Raw genomic sequence first — 27160 nt, forward strand, 5'->3', positions numbered from 1 at the left:
ATGGCAGTACAGGTATATGTTGTGGCAGCACTGATGGCTTCGGCCTCTGCTCTGATTGCACCGATGAAGAAACCAGATGGGACTGTGGACTTGGAGAGTGTCCATACCCACATCCTGCTGCTGGAACAGATGTTCGCTAGCCTGGCTAAAGCATCTGAAGTGGAGACCCTTAAGTCCAAAGTTAGTACGTTGAAGTCTGAAAGTACAAGAACTAGACGTCAGATACAGGCCGTCAACGCCACCGTCATGGAAACAAGATCTGCCGTGCAGGAAGCCAATGTGTACAGTAAGTGAATCTTTTACATTCCTGCAAAGTGTATGTGTGTGTGTGTGCGTGGGGGGGGGGGGGGGGGGGGGGGGGTATATATGTGCGTGTATATTTGACATTAGATCTGGAAGGGTCAGTGAGTGAGTTAGATAACAAGAAACATAATCATGGCGAACAGGGATTTGAACCCACAATCATAGGTTTCTGCACAGCGAATCGCGGTGCCTTAGACGACTGGGCCACCCGTGTCCCCCCCGATGCAATACATGAACGTGTTATCATGTTAGGTACTGTTAAGTGTTGTAATGGTACTCTACTAATACTAATCACATTGACATTACAGGTAATAGGTCCAACGTTGCGTTTGAAGTATCAAATGAAAAAGCAGGGCACACCATCCAAGCAAGTCAAATCTTCAAGTTTGACACAGTTACTCTAAACAATGGCGGCGGGTACCACGCTCCTACTGGTGTATTTGAAGCCCCCGTGTCCGGCACCTACCTGTTCTGGGCGAGCATCGACCCTAAGGCTAGCATCCACGTGGCTCTGTACAAGGAGGGTACAGAGATAGCGGTCGCGTTCGCCTCCGATACTGCCAGTCTTACGTATGCCACAGAGGTGAAGAGAGGAGAAAAGGTTTGGTTTCAGAGCTTCAAATACGCTTCGGAAATCTGGCACGTTCGACATTCTACATATGGGGGAGCCTTGATCCATGAGCATAGCGTGTAGTATCGTATCCTACTTACAGCTTAATAAAATGTCAATCTGAAAATATCTTTCTATCCTTGAATGAAACAGCGTTATTGAATAGGCATCTCCAAGCTCTTGGCTCCACTGTCTGGGGACATTTCTAGTTTTTTGTCGTGACGTTATGGCCCTGTTGGGATTCAGGGTCAGAATTGGACACCAGCAACCAACGCTTTTCGAAGGAGGCTACTTAATCGGTTGGTCAGACTCTGTGACTTAGTCGATAGTGTTTGCGGCGTCGACCATTGCTCATATGTAATGTCAAACTCTATATATTAGATCAATAATCGGAATTATCATTGATGGGAAGAAATATAAACGCTTGTTTTTTACTCTATAATTTATAGTCCGATTTCAAACCCAAACACACACGACGTTGTGTTTACTGCCTCCTGTTAAATTGAGATAATGCCTCAATTTAATTATGATAATCATAGTTCTCTTTACACGTGTATTACTGTCGTTTCCGATGACCTTCTACATGGATGTTTTGACAAAAGAGTGTCACTGTGTCACTGAAGCATGCTAAAATAAAACGTTTAAGTTGAATAATACATCTAGACAATAGGGGCCCTCTTAGCAATACGACGCCAAGAACGACCTTGCACAACGCAGTTATGCTATTACACAAAGACAGCACAGTAACACTTGGTGCAACCATTTCATAACCATGCACTGTTTAATAAACATTGCTACAATGAACATGCTTATTAAAGTTGGCACGAATGTCCATGTCGTATAATACTTAGCTGCGGAGAGAAATATCCCTTTGGCGAACGAATCCTTTCAGTTTCTAGTTATACACTTATTATAAAAGAAGACCAGCAAAGCTGAATTCAACGATATTTTTATATAAAGAGCTGCTCATTTGGTTACAAAGATATATAAAAGGTTTGCAGAACATTACAAAACGGTCAAGGACACAACGCTTCAATAAGGGACCCGTGAAGATACGGGTTAGAATAGGTCTTCAGCAGCCCATGCTTGTCGCAACAGCCGACTATGCTTGTGGTAGGAGGCGACTGACGGGATCAGGCTTGCTGACTTGGTTGAAGCATGTCATCGATCCCAATTGCGTGGATCGATGCTCATGATATCAATCACTGGATTGTCCAGTCCAGACTCGACTATTTACAGATTGTCGTCATACAGCCGGAATATTGTTGAGTGTGGCGTAAAACAACAAACCTACCAACCAACCAACTTCAATAAGGTGTATGACCACAAATGGAATCCTGACACTGCCGACTTATTGAATCAAACAGAGTCAAACGCTTTTCCATTCTTGTTGAAAGGCCCACAAGAAGTCCTGCAATTTCTCAGGCTCAAGGACAGCCTCCGTGGTCTAGTGGTAGAGCGTCCACCCGGAGAGCTGAAGGTCGAAAGGTCCGGGTTCGATCCCCGCGTCATGTTAAAAGATGGTGCCTGTTGTTACCCTGATAGCGCTCGACATAAAGGGGAAAAAGCAAGGACTCGTCGGCTCGGAGTGTACTGTGTCAGAGTCGGGTATTCATGCTAAACTGCAGCATGGTATCTCAGTGGGCTAGTGTTGGCTAGTACTATAAAACTGGCATTAGTCCAGACTAGTTCAAGCAGCCACACACACACACACACACACACACACGCACACACACGTGCGCGCGCGCGTTAAACCCCATTTCACCCAGTTACGAGTTACGTCGTCGAACACGCCAAACAACAACCAGTACTGTGGTAATTAACTACGCTCCTTACGCTAACTTGTCTCCTCTTGGCTCCACTGTGTCCTAGTCGGGACCGATGCCGGGTGTATAGTGCTAACCCAATTAGATACCATATGCCGCAGTTTAGTATGAATAACCCACGCAGACACAGTATACTGACTCCGAGCTTACTGGCAGCCACAGTCATACCAAAAGACATTCAAAGGCCTGGCAGGCTTGGAGTCAGTATACACTCTTCAAAAGAAGAAACGCACAGGTAGATTTTTATTAAATTTATTGTACCTAATAAAGTCGATCTATTTAATTATAATATCATTGATACAAATATGAAATTTTGGAGCTCAATAGTCACATGTTGTTGTTGTACAGAGGCTCTGAAAACTGTTCATTGTCATGTCACACAAGGCCACAAGGTTGCGCTTAACTCAGTGTGACCGCCCCGGGCAGCAATCAAGACTCTGCATCTCCTTGGCACTGACTGGATAAGTGTACGTATTCTGTCCTGCAGAATTCTGCACCATTCTGCTTGTAACGTGTTGGCCAGTTGAGGGAGTGTCTGCGGCGTGTTCTGACCTTGACGTACACGCCGATCGAGTTCATCCCAGAGATGTTCGATTGGGTTGACATCTGGAGATCTCGACGGCCAGGACAAGAAGTTGATGTTGGCATTATGAGGTAGTCAACCGTGACACGAGCTGTGTGCGGTGGAGCGTTGTCCTGTTGAAACAGCTCCCTCTGGCGGTCAATGATTGGAAGAAAGTGAGGTTGAAGAATTTGTTTCATGTAGCGATTTGCTGTCAAATTTCCCTGAACCACAACCAAATCAGATCTCGTGCTTGCCTTCTTATAGCCACTACCACGAGTTACGAATGCGATAACGTGCATTTTGCTTTACTGTTTTCCTCCATGACATTTTTTAACAAGTGTGAAAACAAATACCGTTTAAGACATTGCAAATCGACATATCGAGGCATATCGTTTTGAGGCATATCAGGCCACCAACATTTTCCAATAACATATATCCAATTTATATACCGGATTTTTGGTGTAGTCATTTTCAATGAACTACATACTACCTGTGCTTTTCCTTATATGAGGAGTGTACTGGGTATCCATGTTTATTCGCGGCATAGTATCTCGGTGGGGGTACACTATAACATTGACATTAATTCGGAATAGTACAAACAGCACCACACCCACGCACGTGCATGCATGTCGCTATATAAGTGCAATAATCGCTCGCAACGCTCGCAAAATCGATCACTCGATTGTCTGGTCCAGGCTCGATTATTTACAAGCAGCCGTCATGTAAATGGAATACTTCTGATTGAGGTATTACACAAAAAGAAACAAAATCTCACAATACTAAGTGTGGAATATGGGTGATGTAAAAGTGTGGAGGTACAAGCACTGTTAATAATATACACCACTCTGTTCCAGGTGTGGGATATGCGTATTGTAAAGGTGTGGAGGTGTACTGGTAGCGTTAGTGATATTTATCTCTCAATGTCATGGATGGGATATGCGTGTTTGAAGGTGTGGAGGTGTACTGATAGCGTTAGTGATATTTATCTCTCAATATCATGGATGGGATATGCGTGTTGTTGAGGTGTGGACTGTCAGTGTCCTAACCAGGATGCACACCACATTCGTACGCCATCTGTGACTGGGAAAGTTGCTATAGACTCATTAAAAATGAATTTGAATATTGATCAAAAATGCTAAATGAAACATTTCGTGCGGTATCGAGATAATTCAGAGAGGTGCTTTGTAACTACCAGCCTTTAATATTGGGGAGATTCCGGGGTAGAATAGGTCTTCAGCAACCCATTATTGCCGTAAAAGGCGACTATGCTTGTCGTAAAAGGCGACTAACGGGATCGGGTGGTCAGGTTCGCTGACTTTGTTGATACATGTCATTGATCCCAATTGTGTGGATCGATGCTCATGATATCAATCACTGGATTGACCGTCGTCATATAGCTGGAATATTGCTGAGTGCGGCGTTAAACAACAAACAAACAAATTTAATATTGGGGATAAGTTCATGTCAGTTCGTGTGTGTGTTTCCGTATCTGACCCTGAAATGTATTCATAACTATTTTACATTGTAGGCATCTACCCAGTGTTTAAGTGGAGCATTCTTGTATTCTGAGATATTTAATTTCTATATTTCTGCTTGTTTCATTGATTTACTCGGCGTGTAGACCATATGCATGTCCTTGAGTGTCTGGTTCAGGATGACACTGTCGTCTACTCGTCCCATACGTGTTCTGTCAGTCTTATTTAGGTCACAGGAGGACCTGTCCACTGAGGTTCCGTGCGGGCAATGACATTACACGTGTTGTGTGTGGTCTGGCTTTATTGAGTTGTAAGATGACGTTAGCGTGGGTCATAATTGAGACTGCATGCAGCTGTAGGCGTTAAATCGAACTCGTCTCAAACAAAAGTACCACCTGATTCTCTATAATGTTCAGGCCGCCCTGATATAGCTGTAGCAATGCGACGTAAATACCATTGAATCAGTAACGCAAATAATTGTAAAGAATTCGTTACTTAAAACATTAAACCATGCACATGAACGGATCACATGCACGTCACATATCGATTCCCTTTAAACGTGACAATCGGAGAGGTGTAGAATCGGTGTTAGTAATACGATATTTATTACGATTACGATAACTTGAACATAAGGCAAGGGGGGTAACTATAGGAGCAGTGTAGAATTAATGTTACTGATACCATCAAACTTCCCGGATCTTCACATGCACTCACACCATGCTAATGACATATGATAACAGTTTGTTAGTTCACATGAATAAAATACTGACAGCTGTAAAAGAGAGTATTATACTATATGACACACCATACATGCGGGGGGCGCAAATATTTGTACAAGTATCACTTGACCCCAACGTGAGTTTCCTACTGGACTTTTATAGGCAGTTAACTCACTTGCCTCGGGGAGATGCTGCCCTCCCTGCCCCCCAGCTGGCTACGGCACTGGATATCGTTCAATAACCATCAAATATCCAATTCCCTTCCACTGATTTACCCACCTGAACTAGAAATATTAAACACTGTGGGTGACCTGACTAAATGAACACTACGAAGCTGAAGAGCGTTTGTTTCCTGATGTCGCGTGTTTACGTTTTCATTCGTTATCAGTTCGAAGGGAATTCCACAGTGTCTAAAAGGGACAGAATCATCGAACGCTAAGTACCTTTAGATTGTGCCCATTCCACTAAAACTGATGCCATGATCTAAGTTTCAAATAAATAATGAAAGTGAAGGGATACCCAAATGAATGCTCGACTTCTCGAAAGAATCCAACCGCGTGGCCTCAAACGGCATCTACGTCATCAGCACCCCATCTAGCCTTAATATGACTCAAACACAACCTAAAGTTTACAGAATGTTCATATTAATAGACTTGTCAGCATCAAGAGGGTCTGAATTTCTTTTTCTGATGTTTCGCGCGTCATGGAATTTGCTTCCGTGAGGCACCGTCTTCATAAACACATGCTCGTGATATAGTTGGAATCGTACAATCGACTCTTTCTTATGTTTCGATTGCTTCATGGGACTAAATCAGGGTTGTGTATTAAGCCCAATTTTATTTCCACGTTTTATTCGGGAAGTCTTGATACATGTCTAAGAGGAGTGCAATTATTCCCCGATGTACATGACATGTTTCTGTTGATATGTGCTGATGTGATTTTTATTTCCGATCGAGTAAGTGGACTACAAGAGCATCTGAATATTCTAGACGACTATGGTTCAATAGTGAAGTTAGACGTCAACCTATCGAAAACGAAAATAATTGCTTTTCGTAAAGGTGGAACTGTTAAACAATGTGAAATATGTTGTACATTTTTCAAAATAACTGATAAAAAAATTAAACCCATCCTTCTTTACGGATGCAAAGTATGGGAGGTAGTAGAAAGGGGCAAATATCTAGCATGTAAATATTATCTTGGTACAGAAATTAACACTCCCAATGAGTGAGTGAGTGAGTGAGTTGGGTTTAACGCCGCTTTTAACAGTGTTCCAGTCATATCGCGGCGTGTCAGCTTAATGTGGGAGGAAAGCCTGAAGTGATGCAGGTCTCACTCCTAATGAAATGCCTCTGGGGGGAATGTAGACAGTACCCATTATTTATAAACAGTTTTGTAAAATGCATTAAATACTAGCTAAAACTACTTGTTATGCCATCGAAGAGGTTTCTCCGTAAGGTATACGGAATGTATTTAATCTCGATAAGCAGAAAAGTATTTAACAGATTGGGGCTTCTCTACATTTGCTGCCGATTTTACTCGTGCTCAAGTCGAATATTCAAGGCTTATTATTAATACTGAGAGACACCACAAAATACCCAAATCTGAAAGATTGTGTACATATTGTAACCAACACAGTACCTGTACCATTTCACCTTTATATGTCCATCTTTAAAAGACATTCGAAAGCAATACATACCAAATATATTTGTAGTTAGGGCTTCAGTTCAAATCTTTATTCGTCTCATGGCAACCTGAAATTATCAAGATTTAAAATCTGTTAAAAAATGTTTGTTTCAAATATGACCCCAGAGAAATAATATACTGAAATGAAACCCATGTATCGCCCTTTTAAATGATCCTGTACTGTATAGTATACACTTCGTGTACACTCATGCTCACACACTTAACATTTGAATGGAATGTGTATATCTCCATGTAGTTGCCTGCATGTCTGAATGTTATCCATCACTTATCAGCAGGTCAGTTTTTCGTCAGGTTTTTCGTCATGTCACACAGGGTTGTTATATGGCGCATCACAAGTCATGAACAACATTATGTGTTAAATTGCAAATCACTGTCAGAAGTACATACATATGAACGTAGTAATGCAATTATAATCTGTTCAGTTAATGTTTTCAGGTAAATGATTTTCTCTTTTAATTCATTCATTCATTCATTCATTCATGCTTAGGCCGTATCCTGGGACACGGCCGCACTCGAGTGAGTGAGTATGCTTTTTTGCGCCGCTTTTAACAATGTTCCAGCAATATCACAGCGGGGGACACCAGGAATGGGCTCCACACATTGTGCCCATGGTGACGAGCGAGCGGCGACGTGTGGATTCTCAATATTGATTTCATGAAAACAGGTGTTACTCTGTACACTGAGTGATGTTCGAGGCATGTTAACTACGGCGTTGTTACCCTAACTACATGGGAAGAAAGTCCTGTGGACGAAATGGACAAAAAGTCTGTGAAACAACTTTGTGGCACCCTCCTTCTTTACCGTCGAGCTTCCACACAGATGCCAGCATCATTGTCATTGATGGTTTATTTCGAAAAGTAATGTTATGTGGTTACCAAATTATTAGAGGTATGCAAGAAGGGCTACAAGATTTATGCCCCTTTTAAACAACCAGTTTGTTCCATCTCACACAATGTAGAATGTATGATCATGTATCCTTAGTTACGGTATTTATATATGTATTTCTTGACTGTGATGCCATGAACATATGTTTAATCTTGTCATGGTTATGCCAGTAAGTGAGGTTGAGGATTTAGTAAAGATACCACGTTATGAACTACAGTCGTTGTTGTTATTATTGACTAATGATTTAAGGCGAGGTGTATCAGTAACATAAAAGTAGGTATGTTGCCTTATTGGTTAAAAAAGGTTTGTGGGCTGAGCATAACATCCATAAATTTTTAATTTCTGGGTCTCATCACCGTGTATGTATATGTTCATGTATGGAACGTTTAAAAATCAACAGGGAGGACCAGATGGAAATTTCCCCGACTTCCAAATCAGAGATTTGGATTAAATATTTAGTGAATGAGACGATGACACATTTTCTCAGACATTGAGGTTCAAGACATTGAAGGTAAATGGAATTTACCTTTTACCATTAATTACACAATCATAAACATGTAATTTGCTTAGGAATGACCATTGGACAAAATTAAAAAAAAAAACATTCTGAGGGAGACATCAACCCGTTTATTGAAACTTTTATTTTGTTTATAATACATCCACCAAATTGTATCGTTATAGCTGCTGAAACTGAAAAGTGTTCTGATAAGGAAGTGCAGCCCATGTTGTTTGTTTTTTGTTTGTTGTTTAACGCCACACTCAGCAATATTTCAGCCATATGACGGCGGTCTGGAAATAACCGAGACGGGACCAGACTGGATTGATAGCATGAGCATCGCTTCACGCAACTGGTATACGATGACATACATCAACCAAGTCAGCGAGCCTGACCACCCGATCCAATTAGTCGCCCCTTAAGACAAGCCTAGTCGCCTTTCACGGCAAGCATGGGTTGCTGAAGACCTAGTCTACCCCGGATCTTCACGAGTCTCTTCCAAGCCATTTCGAGAGGTTCAGCTAATTCCCATATCAGATGACCGAGATCGAAATGACCTGATCCTTGAGGACCTGAATATACTTGGTACATTTATCTTTGTTATGACATACTAGGTGTTTTTCAAGTTCTCATTTTTAAGGCCACAAAACACTTATACATGTGTTATCATATATTTACCGTTTGAAGTGTGACTTATCAGATTTGGGTTAACCAAACACGTCTCAGTCATTACTATCATTGTAATATCCCCGAGTTCTGAGAAAAGGCATGATAGCGTTGTTCTTCGAAACATATATTTACCGTTTGGAGTGTGAGTTATCAGATTTGGGTGAACCAAACACGTCTCAGTCATTACTATCATTGTTATATCCCCGAGTTCTGAGAAAAGGCATGATAGCGTTGTTCTTCGAAACATATATTTACCGTTTGAAGTGTGAGTTATCAGATTTGGGTTAACCAATCACATTTCAGTCATCGCTATCATTGTTTTCTCCCCGAGTTCTGAGAAAAGGCATGATAGCGTTGTTCTTCGAAACACTGGTAGGAGACTAACATCTTGTCTCTGAAATGAACATATCATACAGAAAAAAAACAGTTGTTAAGTTATCTTAATAAAAATATAATAAAAGGGAGCCCAGTGACTCTCTTCATTTTCAGATACTGCAGTGATCTAGACTTGCCAAACATTATAGACTTGCATAGGTTGTATTTGATATATATTTGTATCAAGGTCTGTAAAACAGACTACACTGGTAGTAACAAAGAGTTATGTCGGTGCCAACTTTATTAAATGGCTTAGCATCTCAGGCTAAAACTATATTCAGACGTACATACGTGTACCTTCAACATTGCTGCGTATGTCTAACGTGATTTCATATCGGCCTCATTACCTCGTAACGACTTAATAGATGAAAAGGCTGGGTGACGTGAAGGATTGTGTATCATTGTTGTTTGTTTGTTGTTAAACGCCTCACTCAGCGATTTTCAAGCTATATGAAGGCGGACCAGACAATCCAGTGGTTGACATCATGAGCATTGATCCACGCAATTGGGATACGATGACATGCATCAACCAGTTAGCGAGCCTGGCCACTCGATCCCGTTCATCGCCTGTTACGACAAGCATAGTCGCCTTTCACGGCAAGAATGGGTTTCTGAAGATCGTCACAGATCAGTAGTAGTAGTAGTAGTAGTAGTAGTAGTAGTAGTAGTAGTAGTAGTATCATTGTATCCAGACGAGGAGGATCATTGTTCATACTAACTATCACACTCTGGTCCAAACTCGACCTATATTGCCGAGTGCAGCTTTAACTCAAATTGATGCCAGGCCTCATTAGTGGGTATTGTAGACCCCAGTGGATAATGGTGACTTTCTCATGGGAAACATTTGACCAATTTGCTTTTAGCAAGATATCTCAATAAACACTGCTTGTGTATCTTTGTGAAGTCCACAGACATTGGATGATTGGCGTTATATAATAATAATATAAGGTCTCAAATATAAAACGTCAACGCCAGAAAATAACCAGTCTCTTTACTGACACCCGATTGTGACTAGATAGAGTTTATTTACTCAATACATATTTCATCACAAATCAGATTACATCAAAATATCATTCAATGAAAAAGTGTTCCACGACACTGTAGCTCACCTATATAAACAGCAGTCATTAGTTTAAAATTTCAACACAGAGTTTCAGACCCTCTGAAATGAATATTTTCCATCTTGACTCAATTGGTGTGTCATCATAAATGAATTGAAAAGGATAACAGTGGTTTTTTCTAAATGGTTGGGACCGCCCACGTGGTCTTTTGGTAGAGGGTTCATTCCTCGGCCGCTTCATATCAAATGATGTTAAAACAATGGTACTTGTTGTTACTCTGCCTGGCGCTCGGCATTCACGGGCTTATACAATGACTGGTCGGCTCAGGGTACACTGTATCTGAGTTGGGTATTCATTGAGGCATTGTGTCTCAGTGGGCTAGCACTATAAAATTCAAAATCGACATTAGTCCGGATTAGTACAGGCCGACACACACACACACACACACACACACACACACACACACACACACACACACACACACACACACACACACACACACACACACACACACACACAGGTGCATGCTCGTCGCTATATGAGTGCGACGCGACGTTAAACACAATTTCACCTCCCCTCTAAAAGGTTGCCTGTTCTTATTTACAAGCAACAAGGGGGCTATTTGAGGCCTTTTCGACAAGACTTGTTTGAAATTTACTTGCCAAGTGCATGAATTCCTGCCAGCTACCAGCACTGTTCTGGATTCAAGAACGGAGACGGGCTTTTGTCAAGTCATTCATCAATAACAACATTCTGAGATTTGCGAGTGCACTGACATTCTGGGGCATTTTATTATTTGACTCATTGTATTGCCCTTTACACTTTAAACTGCATCTTCTTGTTTGGTCATTTTATGATTTCGGAATTTAGTTCCGTGTTCACCGCTACGTTTCAATGTGAAAAACACCCGATAACAATATAAAGTATGAGCATGTATGAACAGCATACTGTCCCAGTATATCAAAATTATTTCAGTTTTCGGAGACTGAGCATTAGTCTAGACATGGAGTGTTTATGTAACCCATGTTTTCAGGTTATCAGAATATATTAGAAATATGTGATATGAACGACTCAGCACAATATATGATTTAACCTACTGACTTCGATATCAGAATACAATGTGAGGACAAGGCTTCATATCTGAATCAGATATGCCATCACGTCACCGTAGTATCAAGATAAAACACACAGTTTACTTCTTCCTGGTTGTTTGTTTATTGTTTAACGCCGCACTCAGCAATATTTCAGCTATTTGTAAATAATCGAGTCTGACAATCCAGTGATTGACATCATGAGCATAAATCCACACAATTGAGATCGATGACCATGTCAGCAAGCCTGACCGTCCGATCCCATTGGTCGCCTCTTTATGCTACCATCACACAAAAGTAGGTCTACCCCGTTCTATACAAAATACTAGAACGGGCTCAGATCACGGTAGAATGCGTAGTTTGGCGTAAAATACGATGCTAGTTCGTTCAAAGGCAGTCCTCAGTACGTCTATCTCGTTCTTATCTTATTAGCCGGTCTGCAGTCCGTTTGTATCCAGTTGAGATCGTGTAAAAGTGCCCGTTCACCTTATCCCGACAACGTTTCGAAGCAGTTCGAGCACGTCCGTAGCCGATCTCAACCCGTTCTCAACCAGTTTATTCTCGTTCTACCTCGTTCGCATTACGTCCAAGCTATAACTGATTCTTAACCCGACCAACTCGTTCGCAGTACGTCCTCGTCTCGTCCCAAGTGCGTGTGAATTCGCGTCCTGGCCCGTCCTGGCCCGACTCCTATGGATACCGAGCGCGTTGTAGTCTTCATTCAAGTTCAGGGCTCCAAGCTGTATACATCATGCCTCCAAAGAGAAGTCAACCTGGTCGGTGTGCACACGTACTGCACCACGCCGTAACACGTACCTAGTAGGTTCGAATTACGGCAATTCCGTTCGAAGTACGTCAATTTCGTTCGTAAAACGTCTTTCTTGTTTTAAGTACGTTGTCAATCCGACTAATTGCAGAACGTGATTGACGGGAAATCTTTTTGAGGAGACTCAAAGTTCTAGAGCACCCTCCCCGTCCGAGCCCGTCCATGAAGTTCGTAAAAAGACTGTCAATAGTTACTACTACGTCCACTACATTCATACACAGTTGGAGCCCGTTCGACAACATTTTCACGAACGTAATGAGAACCGGTTCGAAGTGATGGGGGTATAAGACAAGCAAAGTCACCTTTTACGGCAATCGTGGGTTCTGAAGACTTATTCTACCCCGGATCTTCACGGGCCTTTCGACCTTAAAGTCGTAAAGATGTCTTCATGAATATGTGTTGAAAGATGCATTATTTAAATCTCAGGATAAGTTAATATATATTGACTTCCATTGAGTATGTCAACATCTTTAATTCAAGTTAGAGGCCACAGGCCCATAGAACATAACATTACAGGAATACAATTACTGATAAAGTGACTTATACAATTTCATTGCATCCAATATAAATTTCGATAGCTGTACAATAGTAGGTTTGTGAATAGATGACATCAGACGAACAAAGGATTCAAGTGACGGATTTACAAAGTATTTAGGATCAAAGTATCGATATCTTAAATCATTAAGAGCAGGGCATACAAATGCAAAATGCTATTCATTTTCCACTAGGATGATATTTAATCGATATATCTACACAAGCGACATTCTGGATCGATGCCATTGCGTCTGCTCATTTCGATCATCAACTGATGACAGTCACATCTACATCTTGACAGCGCTTGTTTCAATGGTGTTGAGTCGACTTGCGGAAGATAGTTCAAGATACACTTCGGTCTGTAAAACTGATTTGTAGGTTGATATACCATTAGCTTTGGATTTGATGATATTCATAAATGCCATCGTTGGGTGTTGTAATCGGATACACGTTGCCTAAACTGAGACATAAAAAGATAAACATTTCCAACATCTTGCATAATCCAGGCGTAGTCAAAGCCAAACTGGAATAATGTTTTATTTTAGTTGCCCAGGAAGTTCTGTTTGCACAATCCAATCCATACAGCATTAGATACACTTGCTTCGGAAGTCGGCCATTATTCATGGTGACTAGTTTAGCCCAATATTTTACACATTTTGTTACATAGGTGAGAATTAATAGAGATCGACCACTCTCTCCAAGAACAGTATCATCACAAGCACTCAGAGGCAGATAGAGAATTCTTTCTATATACTTAGTCTGAACTCTCTCAATTTGATCCACGACTTCGTATCCCCATAGTTCGGAGCCGTATGTTAGGATGGCAGAACCATGCTATCGAAAATCCTTAGTGCAGTCGTAATTGGTAAGCCACCACACATGGAATGCAATCTGTCTATGAGTAAGCATACTTTCTCCGCCTGCTTTGCCAGCACCTGTTTCGATCACGTCCGAACAAGTTTAGGTGTAAAATAAAGACCAAGATATTAATAAAAGGAAGCGGTTTCGTTCTGAGAGCCCTGTAATACCATTTGTCATACTGCCGTAGATATTCACCATTTCCGAATACAACAATCTTCGATTTTTGTACATTTAAGTTCATACCCAATTTTTCACAAAAGTTGCTTACGCAATTTATTTGTTCTTGGAGTTTGCCTGCGGAATCTGCAGAGTTAGCGAAATCATCAGCATAGAGAAGTGAACATATGTTAGGATAATCTTCAGATATGAAAATGCCTCTTCAGTTTGAAGTAGTCATCTCGGTGACCAATTCGTTGATGTAAAATGAAAATAACAGCGTGCTGACCATACATCCTTGGCGAGTACCAACCCAGCAATGAAAAAAGGCTGTGAGACCTTGATCTGTCCGTACACAAGTCTGTAGTTTTGAATAAATATTTCTTAAAACAGTAAAAATATTTCCATGCATCCCATAGCTAATAAGTTGATGCCAAAGAAAAGTGTGATTTACGCATTCAAAGGCTTTTGAGAAGTCTATGAAGAAAACATATAATCTGCCACCTGTTGATTTAAAGAGGTATTTTCTAATCATCCCATAAAGAGAAAACATGTTGTCCACCGCCGAATTACCTTTCCTGAATCCAGGTTGATTTTCATAAATAACATTATTTTCATGAGACCAATTTGGAGTCTATGGTTTGATATATTGGTGAAAACCTTTCAAATCACTGGCGATAGAGAGATTCCTCTGTAGTTTTTTTAATCAGATAAAGTGCCTTTTTAAAGAAGATGGCATATGATTGCCTTGCACCAATCAATCGGGGAATTCCCAGTTTTCATTATTTCATCAAACAAATTCATAAGTATCGGAGATATTTGAAATGAAGAATGTTGAAGTAATTCCGATGGAATTCCATCGTATCCCGCAACTTTATGACATTTAAGATAACGGATTGTCTCTGTAACTTCCTGAAGGGTTATGTCTCTATTAAGTTGATCAGGTAGTCATTCACAGCAATTGTTACAATGTGAATCATGCTCGAATAAATGTTGATGAACTTTATCTATTATAATCGAGGTGGTTTGACCTGTATTCAGTAACAGTTTAAAGTAATTAAGCCATTCAGTGCCACTGACTTTGCTACCTGTGGAAGACGAGTTGGTCTTTTTAAATGATTTAATAGATTTACACCGTTCATCAGGGTTGTCACGAATACTATAAACCTTTATCTCTGATTCCTATCATGACACTCTGATTTAAATATTCGCTTCTTTTGTTTATAAATTTGCAAATCAAGTTAAGTGTCAGTCAATCTACATTTGTCAAGGGCCCGATACTTCTCACGCTTGACTGTCTCACACTGCATGTTCCACCACGCGGGCTGTCTGGCGGGTATAGAGTCACGTGACCCATGTCGTCTGCTCATTGAAGCTGCTGCCCGCTCGAAATTTTATTAAAAGATGGGCGTTATCAATATCCTTATAAATTTCAGCATTAATATCCTCAATCAGTGATTTTCAATTCACAAATAAAAGGGAAATGATCAGATTCGCCCTGACTCAGTAACCTGAAATCTATGACTTGCTAGAACAGAGCTGAGGTGGAAGCATATAATCCACTGTGCTACGTCCATTGTTTGCAGTCTTTCATTAGAAGCAGAGTAACGATTTCTTCTGTTGGTATGTTATGTATTACGTGTGTACTGTTTGTTTTCTTTATAACAAAATGTTAGCATCAGACTCCTCAAGGCAAACTTTCTTACTGTGTCTAAAGTATTCTTCAGTGGTAATTAAAGCATTGTTTTAATAATGGTACATGCTCGCAGTTTCCATACTGTTCAATCATTGATGATCAAAACCTATCTATTGTTAATTTCTATTTGAACTATGGCCTCTCTCCATGTGACAACTGTCGCGTGACGTATCAGTAGGCATGCGCAATGCGTTGGTATAAAGTATAAATTAAAGAACAACCACTCAAACATCATCAGCCGCCCAGCCAAACTCTATCAACGGTATCAAGTGCGAGGCGGATTTGTGTGAGGTAGGTGGACTTGCTAGCATGGAAAAAATAGATAATATCTACGAAGGCTATAAGTCAAGTTTAAAGCACATAAAAGTTCTTTGGACACCTCTTTCCGTCAAGATATGACCTTATTTGCAGCCAATATCATATTAGTAAGCATTTTATGCTTTACCTCAAATCCAAACATAAAAACAGAACAAATAAAATTGCAGCTATATTTCCAATATATATTATACTCATGTTGCATTCGTTCAAAAAGTCCGGGAAACTTGGAGTAATTTCATCCTCTTGTTCGTGTACACCTCTGATAAATCACTTCATCTTCTGTTACTGCCAGATTCAATACAAATAACAAGCATACTCACTTATCCGTGGAACGTAGGAAGAAATGTTAAGTCTATCTGTGTTTTCGGCTGTTTGCTATCTCGAATGTGATCCCTTTATTTATATATGTAGACCCGATTATGTTTCAGACCCCCCTACATTCCAATAGAATCAACTATGACCTAGTTCAGGCCCCGTGTTCAAACTTCGTCTAAGGCGCCTCGATTCGCTGTGCAGAGTTGCGTCCCTGGGGCACGCCAGAAACCTATGATTGTGGGTTCCAATACCGGTTCTCCCCGATTATGTTTCTAGGTTTGTCAGCACCATACCCGTGCTCCTGGGCTTTACCTGCATCACTTCGGGCTTTCCTCCCACATTAAGCTGACACGACCCGATATAACTGTAATACTGTTAAAAGCGGCGTTAGCCCAAACTCACTCACTCACTCTCTTCGTACGTTGTAGCTTTGATTTCTCTCCTTATGTTGTAGCTTTCTCTCCTTATGTTGTAGCTTTCCCTCCGTATGCTGTAACTTTTCCTTCTTATGTTGCAGCTTTTCTCCATATTTTGAAGCTTTCCTTATATTGTAGCTTTCTAACCTAATTATGCAGCTTTCTCTCACTATGTTATAGCTTTTATTCCTTTTGTTGGAGCTTTCTCCTTATCGTGTTATGCTGCAGCTTTCTCTTTTTTTAGCTTTCTTCTTATTTTGTAGCTGTCCATATATTGAAGCTTTCTCTCTTTATGTTATACAAGTACCTTTTCTCCCTATGCTGTCGCTTTCCCTCCATGTGTTATAGCTCTTCACTCCTTTGGTTGTAGCTTTCTCCGTATCTTATAGCTTTCTCTCCTCATCGCGTAGCTTTCTCTTATGTTGTAGCTTTGTGTCCTTATGTTGCACCTTTCTCTCCGTGTGTTGCACATTCTCCTTATCGTGTAGCTTTCTCATCTTATGTTGCAGCTTTCTCCTTACTGTTTAGCTGTAGCTTTCTCTCCGAGGTAGAATAGGTCTTCAGGAACCCATGCTTGCCGTAAAAGGCGACTATGCTTGTCGTAAGTGGCGACTAACAGGATCGGGTGGCCAGGCTCGCTGACTTGGTTGATGCATGTCATCGATCCCAATCGCGCGGATCGATGCTCATGATATCAATCACTGGATTGCCTGGTCCAGACTCGATTATATACAGACCGCCGTCATACAGCTGATATATTTGCCGAGTGCGGCATTAAACAACAAACACACAAACAAAAAACTTCATGGTTCAGCGACTGCTAACTAATATGTATCTACCTATCAACCCTGTTTCTAGGTGAAGTGTAATATATATACATATATACTAAACTACGGTTAAAACGAATTCGATGGGCCACTAATTTCTGTTCGTTATAACCGTAGTTCGTTATAAGCACATATACAACATATATATTGTACAACTGTTTGAAGGGCATGAGTATCAGAATGTTGTGAGCAATAAATCAATCAGTTACCACTTGTGATGATATATAGCACTATAGTACACATGAGCGACAGAATAATGTGGGTAGAGTTATTTCTTTATATCTATAACAATGAGCACTGTTATGTACATAGTTACTCAGTAACTGTTGGATGATAGATGCATGGTTAATTTGCTAAACGTAAGAGGAAATGTTGATATTAAAGTAACAGAAGGAATCAGTTTCACTCTGCACGTTATTTATTCTTCAATAATAATTACTGATAAAGGCACCCTCCTTTGAAGATTCCGGGTTGATTCCAGGTCTTCAGCAGCCCATGCTTGTCGTAAGACGCGACTAACGGGATCAGGTGGTCAGGCTCGCTGACTTGGTTGATGCATGTCATCGTATCCCATTTACGTGACATCAATAAAATTCAAGTGCTAAAAATATTGTTATTAAAGAAACTAGAAGCATGAAGAAACTAGACGAATGGTTTAATGATGACATTAAACTAGAGATAGACTATAGACTATAAGCTGGAGGCTTAGGAGTAAGTAGTACTGCATATAAGGCAACATTGGGGATCAAGATAACTATGTGTAAATATTGGTGAGATGATAAAGTCAATAAAGGTTGGAATGGGGATGCTTCTGTTGTTCTATGTAACACCTTCCTAGGTAGCCTCAGTTATTACTACATCGAAACGTCTTTAAAAACTTATTGTTTTCTAGAATAAAATAGAAAAAAGATCAAATGTAAACAGTGCTGGAATGTCTTTCATTCAATTAAAAAAGGGCCTAATTATGTTATTGGTGATATGTCCTCTGTTGAACGTGGACCCTTTTCACTTGTCAGGTTGTGACACAAAATGGACATTTGATAATAAGAAATTATGAGGCACTTGATACAGAACCGTAACAGTTGTCTTACATATTAATGGGTGTTGAATGTTAATATTGTCATGTCTTCTAAGTAGACGATATTATAACAGTTGTCCATAATCTGGTATTCATAAAAGAAACACAAGGTACCCGGTGCAATGACAAATGTGAATACCAGACACTGAAGCCCATATATTGAGGAAACATTACTGGAATATGACTTAGTTATGAAAAGGGTTTGATATCACTTTCTTTGTTTTTCAGTACACGCTGCTATCATATATATCAAAATGGCAGAACTGAAATCCACTGTAAGCAAACAATATGGCAGCCTTAGTGGACACAGCCAGTCATCAACACATCTTATGCAAGAAGATCAGCTGAATATAGGTACCCCAGCACTAGACATATAATTTCCGACATGTAGGATTTTATGGTCGCTTGTCCCTAGACAACTGACTGAGTGAGTGAGTGAGTATGGTTTTACGCCGCTTTTAGCAATATTCCAGCAATATCGCAGCGGAGGACACCAGAAATGGGCTTCACACATTGTACCCATGTCGGGAATGGAACCCGGGTCTTCGGCGTGACGAGCGAACGCTTTAACCACAAGGCTACCCGACCGCCCCCCCCCCCCCCCAGACAACTAATGTAGGTACTGGTTGACATTCAGTAAAACTGGTTGATTCAAAAATTGCAACGCGAAGGTTAATCCAGTACTAAATCTGTTCGTTCGAATAGCCCTGGTCTCTCTCTTCAAACGTACAGCCAGCCTCTAGATACTGTCACCTCACGAATCTTCTTAACAATAAGGTCAAGTTTGTCAACAAGAACTGATGGGAGGTATGTCACAAATTAAGCTGCCGTGGGGTAGCCGCTAAACAAAACCTAGCTACAACAGTTAACGGCATGTTTGCAACCAGCAATCATTAGGAATAAACTTATATTTTCACTGCGAAATAAACATGTAGCCTCATCGCTTGATATTAACCAGACTCCACTGACCAAGGAAACAGATCCCATCCCTGGCGTTAAAGGCGAAACAGTGGTGAAAATTAAACGAATGGACCACTGACGATCAGTGATAATACTTACCCCTTCAATCCAATCAGCAGACCCTTGAAAGTACATCACCAATTCTATTGAAATGTGATATGTTTGATATCAAAATTAAACTCCAACAAGGATAAACTCCAACTCATCAATCTTTGAATCTATCCACCTTATGTGTGAGTGAGTCAAGATGTACAGTCACATCGGCAGTATTTCAGCCATATCGTGACCCACCTTATGAAGAAACGTCGGTGGATTGTGATCAGTAAACACTTCAATGGGATACGCTGATTCTGGTGGTGGTCAAATTTCATAGTGGACATGTGGATGGACATTTTCAAATTTGAATAAAATGATGTCCGATGCAATTCCGTGTTTTCACATATAGGCTTTGGTTAATTCATCAGAAGCACAAGATTTGACGTATTACCTTTTAAAAGTTGTGATCCTTTGCAAACACTGAGTAGTATAGGTTTAAAACATCGATTCCCTTTCTGCAAATTGTAACATGCAACTTTCTCATTTAGAGGAGAGGGCTTAACTACTGTTTCCTTCAAATATATCAGAATGTCTTAATGAGTTTTGTGACAGACACAAGAAAGTCAAGAGAGTGAAAAAGGCATTAAGGATCAAATACACAAATATTAGAGTACTACGTCTTGGTTATCAGTGTAAGCGAAAGAGTTAGCAAGTGTTGGTGTTATCAATCTTCTGGAGTCCGTTTGAAATGCATGCACTTTTGCACTCTGTACTTGTCAATATCCTGAGCCACATCAGACCTCGATGTATCCAAAGATTGGGAAAATATACATTAACTGTACAGAGATCTTTTCTAATTGTAGATGAGGGTGAAGGCGAAATATCAACAGAGAGGAACTCTAATAATTCTGTACAGGTAAGTGCTGAGAATAGTTACCTGTCATGAGTCTTATCTGAGACTATATTAACCAACTTACGATTTCTTATAGGCAATCAAGTATGTTCAGCTACCACTATCAACTTTCGAAATTGCCATATTCACACAATATACACAACCGGTATGTGTATAAGGGGAAAACTGAACATTGAACATGAACATTTGGAAGTTGCCATTTAGTATTTAATCTCTTACTCTGGTTCTTATCAATCGGATATGCATATACTACTATTCACATAAAGTTACATACTGCATAGAAATAGTATGATGTTCAAATTGCCTTACCATAAATAATGGATAGCTCAAACAGGACATAAGCAGCTTCAGGTGAAGATGATTTTCTGAAGGGATGAAGAGAAACAATTAGGTTTTTGTTTAATATTTCGTCGTTAACACCGTCGATGAAAACATGTAGTTGGTGTAGTTGGTGTAGTTGGTGTAGTTGTGATATTATACTTGTCTGTATTTTATAGGTCCTTAATCAAACGAGAGATTAGTTGTTATATTACATTTACATTGACCTCTTCACAGTAAACAGATAACAGTTCTTATGGTAAAGTGGAATTCTCCCCGTTAATTTTCATTGTTTTACGACCTTATATCGTTAGAAGGTTAGACAACAAAATAAGTGGTAGTTAAGACTATATATAAGACTATATTGAGAAAACGTGAAAGATACCAATAAAACTGATTGTATTCAAGTGTCTGGTAATATGGTTTTACCCTTATTCTGCACAGGGGTTTACTTAATTAACAACCATTTGATTTGTAAAGAAGTTTAAGATGATGTTTTTATCCAATTATTAGAAACCTAGGGTAAATTATGTCTATTGTTTCGTGGGTGCATTGCTATCGTGGAATGACCACCAGTCTGCATGTACCGCTCACTAATGATTATCCAACAAGTATACTTGCTGATCAGAGGGAGGTCCATACTGAAGATTTATAAACTTGTCCCTTTCTGGTAGAGTTGTTCAGGTTGTTTATTGACCTGTCCGTCACTGGAGAGGTTTTACCAAGAGATTTATTGACCTGTCCCTCACTTGAGGTTTTACCAACAGATTTATTAACCTGACCCATGGCGCAAACCAGGCGTGGGGTAGCGGATTAGTTCTTTAAAATAAATCAACACACACATGTTTCAACATTTATTCTGAGATGCCCTAAACCATGCCATTTACAGTTCAGCTGAAGTTGAATGTCACACAAATGTTCCGCGAAGCGTCTTTTTTGGTTTTCTCTCGCAAGTCGTGATCAGAGACAATTTCACTGGAAACGGCTGGTGGCGGTGCTGCAGATGACGGAATAGCAGTAGCAGTAGCAACTGACGGCGGCGCAGTAGCATCATCTGGAGATGGTCTCGTGGCAGTAGCAGTAACAGACTTCTTCTGCTTTCCCCCACCATAGATGATGTCCGACACCAGCAGTTTCTGATCTTCGGATGTCCGTTTATAAGTGCGCACAGTTTCGCTTCGATGGCCTGAAACATATACGCTATCAATTGTACCTTTCAAAGGATAACACTACTCCAAAAAAGCCCACAAATAATTTATATGTTATCTTTGCCACCAATGTGGAAGTAAAAATATTTTTAAAACTTCAATCCGTAAAATGTTGCTTTACAAATAAGTTTCCCATCAACGTTGGCTCTGTGTATAGTCTGGTGGCGGATGTTGCCCTGAGAGAGTGATTTGTTCGCTTTCCCTCGATTCCTGCATTCCGACACAGTCGCTTGATTATGCATTGAAGCGTGTTGTGTCCTATCGGGAAATTGCTGAACCATCTGTCTGCCTTGGGTTTCGCTAATGGTGAGTAGTAGAAAGCGTCCATTTTCTGAGCATGGGTTAGAAAGATGTCCTCGTCGCTCATCGTGTTCACGGTAAAAGTTTGTGGTTACTGTGGGAATGCGCACGTTTAAAAAGAAGCTGGTCACGTGACATAACAATTGTAAAACCTCTCACAAGTTCCGGGAATCTGCACGTGCAGTGCGTGATTATCCGGTCAGCTAGGATATGTTTGGTTACGTCCTAGTCACGTGACATGACAATTGTAAAACCTCTCCCAAGTACGAGCAATCTGCACATGCAGTGCGTGATAATCGGCACATGCATGATCTGATCAACTTTCTATAACTTACGTCAGTACAGCGAATCAAAACGTTGTTCTCATACACTCGAATTTTTCAGGACAATATAAAGCAAATTTTGGCATTTTATTGCAAAAAAATCGAGTTTCCCCGCGGTTTCTAAGCTAGATAAAACACTCGGCGATCGGAAATGTAAGACCTCGGGGCTTCGCCCTCGGTCTTACATTTCCTCTCCCCTGTCGCCTCGGGTTTTACATCCCCAAGCATAACCTCGGAGTCGTGCTTTATCCTTTATCATATAATGGGTAGGTTTCTCGGCAGGATAAAGCCAACGGATAAAAACGATATCCGTTGGGGTCACATGCGGATAGAGATGCAAATATAAAAGGTCAAGTAGGACTACTTTCACTGTTTATAAACAAACATGGCGTCGCCCTCGTCATTCGGCGATCGAGTCAGAATTAACCATCATGAATCTGGATAAACAACAGGGATAATTTCTATCATTATCAAACGAACACTCTAATACACTGAAAATCAGTGTCTAACTGTGACGTAGCTAAGGCATTTTATAAGATATAAATTTCGAAACAATTTTGCGAGGGCACGAGGCCTAGCCAAGCGCCATAGCTTTAGCCATATCTCTGCTAGTAGACCTCTGTGGCTTGAAACCTTCTCCACAAATCAAAATGGTCGGATTCGGCCGAAATATGTTTGAACTGTTACCTTGTTTCGATTTGTCGCTGTGTGTACATCTGACTGCACTTCTTAACGTGATGAAAGGACAGACCGACTGTCAACAACGTCTGACCGTGGCCGTGACGTCTCATAGACTAGGGTTAGAGTAGCTTCCCTTTGACAAAGGGCAGTTACTCTAGCGGACAGACCGATGGATTGCCGCGAAAGGCAATTAAAAACAACTGTTGTTTTGCGTATAAGTTGCTTCGCCACTGTATAAGAAATATATCTCAGTTGGAACTATATTGGCTACTGTCAGTCCGACTGACACATCACTTACCCTGTGACGTAATAAATATTAATGCGCGCATTCCAGGAAAACTCGCAATGTTTCGGTAATGTTTGTGAGAGAGGGAAAGCGATTTTAAAGCACAGAATTATAGAATGACATTATATGATAAAGAGGTTATCACGCTTGTGTGTTTGGGGATGGTAAATATCCTGTATTAGGAATAAACACTATGTATTTAGCTCGCCAAGGCTCGCTAAATACAATGTTTATTCCTAATGCAGGATATTTATCATCCCCAAACACACTCGCGTGATAACCTCTATTTATCATATAATGGGTAGGTTTCTCGACAGGATAAAGCCAACGGATAAAAACGATATCCGTTGGGGTCATATGTGGATAGAGATGCAAATATCAAAGGTCAAGTAGGACTACTTTCACTGTTTATAAACAAACATGGCGTCGCCCTCGTCATTCGGCGATCGAGTCAGAATTAACCATCGGGAATCTGGATAAACAACAGGGATAATTGCTATCATTATCAAAAAAACAGTCTAACATACTGAAAATCAGTGTCTTACTGTGACGTAGCTAAGGCATTTTATAAGTTTTGGCAACTTTGGAGATATAAATTTCGAAACAATTTTGCGAGGGCACGAGGCCGAGCCAAGCGGGATCAGTAGCCATATCTGTGCTTGTAGACCTCTGCGGCTTGAAACCTTCTCCCCAAATTAAAATAGTTGAATTTGGACGAAATATGTTTGAATTGTTACCTTGTTTCGTTTTGTCGCCGTGTGTACATCTGACTACACTTCTTAACGTTATGACAGAACAGACCGACTGTCAACAACATCTGACTGTGGCCGTGACGTCTCATAGACTAGGTTTAGAGTAGTTTCCCTTTGACAAAGGGCAGTTACTCTAGCGAATAGACCGATGGATTGCCGCGAAAGGCAATTTAAAACAACTGTTGTTTTGGGTATATGTTGCTTCGCCACTGTATAAGAAACAGATTTTAGTTGGAACTATACTGGCTACTGTCACTGTCCGACTGACACATCACTTACCCTGTGACGTAATAAATATTAATGCGCGCATTCCAGGAAAACTCGCAATGTTTCGGTAATGTTTGTGAGAGAGGGAAAGCGATTTTGAAACACAGAATTAAAGAATGACATTATATGATAAAGAGGTTATCACGCTTGTGTGTTTGGGGATGGTAAATATCCTGCATTAGGAATAAACACTATGTATTTAGCTCGCCAAGGCTCGCTAAATACAATGTTTATTCCTAATGCAGGATATTTACCATCCCCAAACACACTCGCGTGATAACCTTTATATATTCACTTAAACAATATGTTCCCGTGTTATTTAAAGTTAACACTTGACTTGCTTTTGTATGTGTTTGCGATGGATGTTACCGGTGGGACAGGATACTATTGATATCACCGTTTCGCAACCATTGGAATTATCGCTGTTTAGTAGTGATTCTTAAACACATGCTTATTGTAATGTTTGGGAATGTACAAGGAATTCTAGCAGAGATTTGTTAAGATTATGGAAAGGGTTTTGCCACTTTTAGTCATCGTTGGCTCAGCAAATACTCATCGCTCAGGTTAGAATGTGTTTGCTTATATGATCCTCTGCTATTCTATTATCTTGAATTTCAAAAACAACTTTCAGAATCAAGACCCAACAAGTAACCTAAAGAGCATTGCAAACAACCTGAAGAACCAACATAAATACAAAAATGACTGCGACGTCATCTTCAGGGCACTTAGCTTAATTGGATATATTTGTGTCATCGTCGCGTTTACATTGCTATTCGATGAAGAGCGTTTCAAGTACTCTGATCCTATAGCAGCTGGGGGTGCAGTTTTATCTCTCTGTGCAAATATTGGCATAATGGTCAACAACCAGAAGCTGAGGTACGACAATAGAAGGAGTATCAAGAAGGTCGTTCTGCCAGCGGTTCTTGTTCCTGTCAGTGAGGGTGTTCTAAAGGACATCACTTGCATAGCATTGCAACCTGAAGATTCAGCATCTTCATGTTTGCATAAGGATGTCCCAGAAGACCCACAGAAGTCCTGTCCATGTGCATGGTGCTCCGGTTGGTGTAAATGTCTGTGCTGTCCATGTGCATGGTGCTCCGGATGGTGTAAACGTCTGTGCTGTCCATGGTGCATCGGATGGTGTAAGTACTTGCATTCCTGTTTCCCATTCCTTCTAACTTTTGAATTCTTAGTGCGTACCTACAACGTCGTGTCATCAGGTTGGGTGCTATGCAGCAACGTCCAGACCATGATTGATCGTATTCACCATAAGCACGGCCAAATGATAATCCAAAAGATGAGTGTGGAGAGCCGAGCCTCAGAAGGTTTTGATGTGGCACTTGCCATCTTCTCTTTTATATTATTTGTCGGCCTTATAATCAAAACTTCGGTTAAAAATTGTAAGGGCACAGAGGAAAGTCCAGTTACAGAGATAAGAACACTTGTTTAAAATGTAAACAGATAAATTGCATATATTTGAATACCAATAATTAGTATGCTTCATGAAATTTCTGCAATCAATTAAAGTTGTAATTATCAAAACTTCAACTCTTGTTTTGTTTATTTGTTTGTTTGTTGTCTAACGCACCCTCAACAATATTCCCTATATATAAAAATCGAGTCTGGTGAGTCTGGTGAGACAATCCAGTGAGTGACAGCATAAGCCTCGATCCAGGCAATTGGGATATGATGATGTGCAATGAACCAAGTCCCTGAGACTCTAACTGAACTACACGGTCCTCTCTTACGAAAAGCTGGGAACAAATTCTAGCCTGGAATCAGGGGGCTCGCATGCCCTAATCGTCAGAGGCACCGCCATTTGTTGTGCAGAGTTGCGTCTCTTGGGCACGCCAAAAACCTATGATGGTGGGTTCAAATCCCGGTTCACCCCGATTATAATTTCTAGGTTTGTCTACACCATACCGCTGCTCATGGGTTCATGAAAGTGGTAAACGTCTGCGACCTGCATCACTTCAGGCTTTCCTCCCACATTAGGCGGACACGCCGTGACCAGGAATACAGTTTAACGTGGCGTTAAAACAAACTCACTCACTTGATGTCTACACTACAGTAAACACTGGATTACAACATAATCACTTATGATCTGAATAGGCCAGTGTCAGCCAGTGTGTTGTTGTGAGTGTTTGTGTGTGTGTGTGTGTGCGTGCGTGCGTGCGTGCGTGCGTGCGTGCGTGCGTGCGTGCGTGTGTGTAAATTATTGTGTGGGGAGGTAGTGAAGGTACTACAAAAAACACGCCTAGCCAATAGAATAGACGTAACTGCATCTGGCTAATGACATATTGATATTAT

At 40.6% G+C, this 27160-nt stretch overlaps 2 protein-coding genes and 1 pseudogene across 2 annotated transcripts; 2 read left to right on the forward strand and 1 right to left on the reverse strand.

Moving 5' to 3' along the window:
* On the forward strand, window positions 1-997 carry LOC139465271 (multimerin-2-like). Its single transcript, XM_071246948.1, has 2 exons — window positions 1-286; window positions 612-997. The coding sequence occupies exons 1-2, from the start codon at window positions 1-3 to the stop codon at window positions 995-997; spliced, it is 672 nt and encodes a 223-aa protein (XP_071103049.1).
* A 20926-nt stretch (window positions 998-21923) lies between these two features.
* Window positions 21924-22608, reverse strand: LOC139465614 (uncharacterized; annotated as a pseudogene).
* Window positions 22609-25433: 2825 nt separating this feature from the next.
* On the forward strand, window positions 25434-26300 carry LOC139466043 (uncharacterized). Its single transcript, XM_071248060.1, has one exon. The coding sequence runs from the start codon at window positions 25434-25436 to the stop codon at window positions 26298-26300; it is 867 nt and encodes a 288-aa protein (XP_071104161.1).
* The last annotated feature ends 860 nt before the right edge of the window (window positions 26301-27160 follow it).

The sequence above is a fragment of the Haliotis cracherodii genome, unplaced genomic scaffold, assembly GCF_022045235.1.
Source record: "Haliotis cracherodii isolate W230 unplaced genomic scaffold, xgHalCrac1.p SCAF_18, whole genome shotgun sequence".
Lineage (NCBI taxonomy): Eukaryota > Metazoa > Mollusca > Gastropoda > Lepetellida > Haliotidae > Haliotis > Haliotis cracherodii.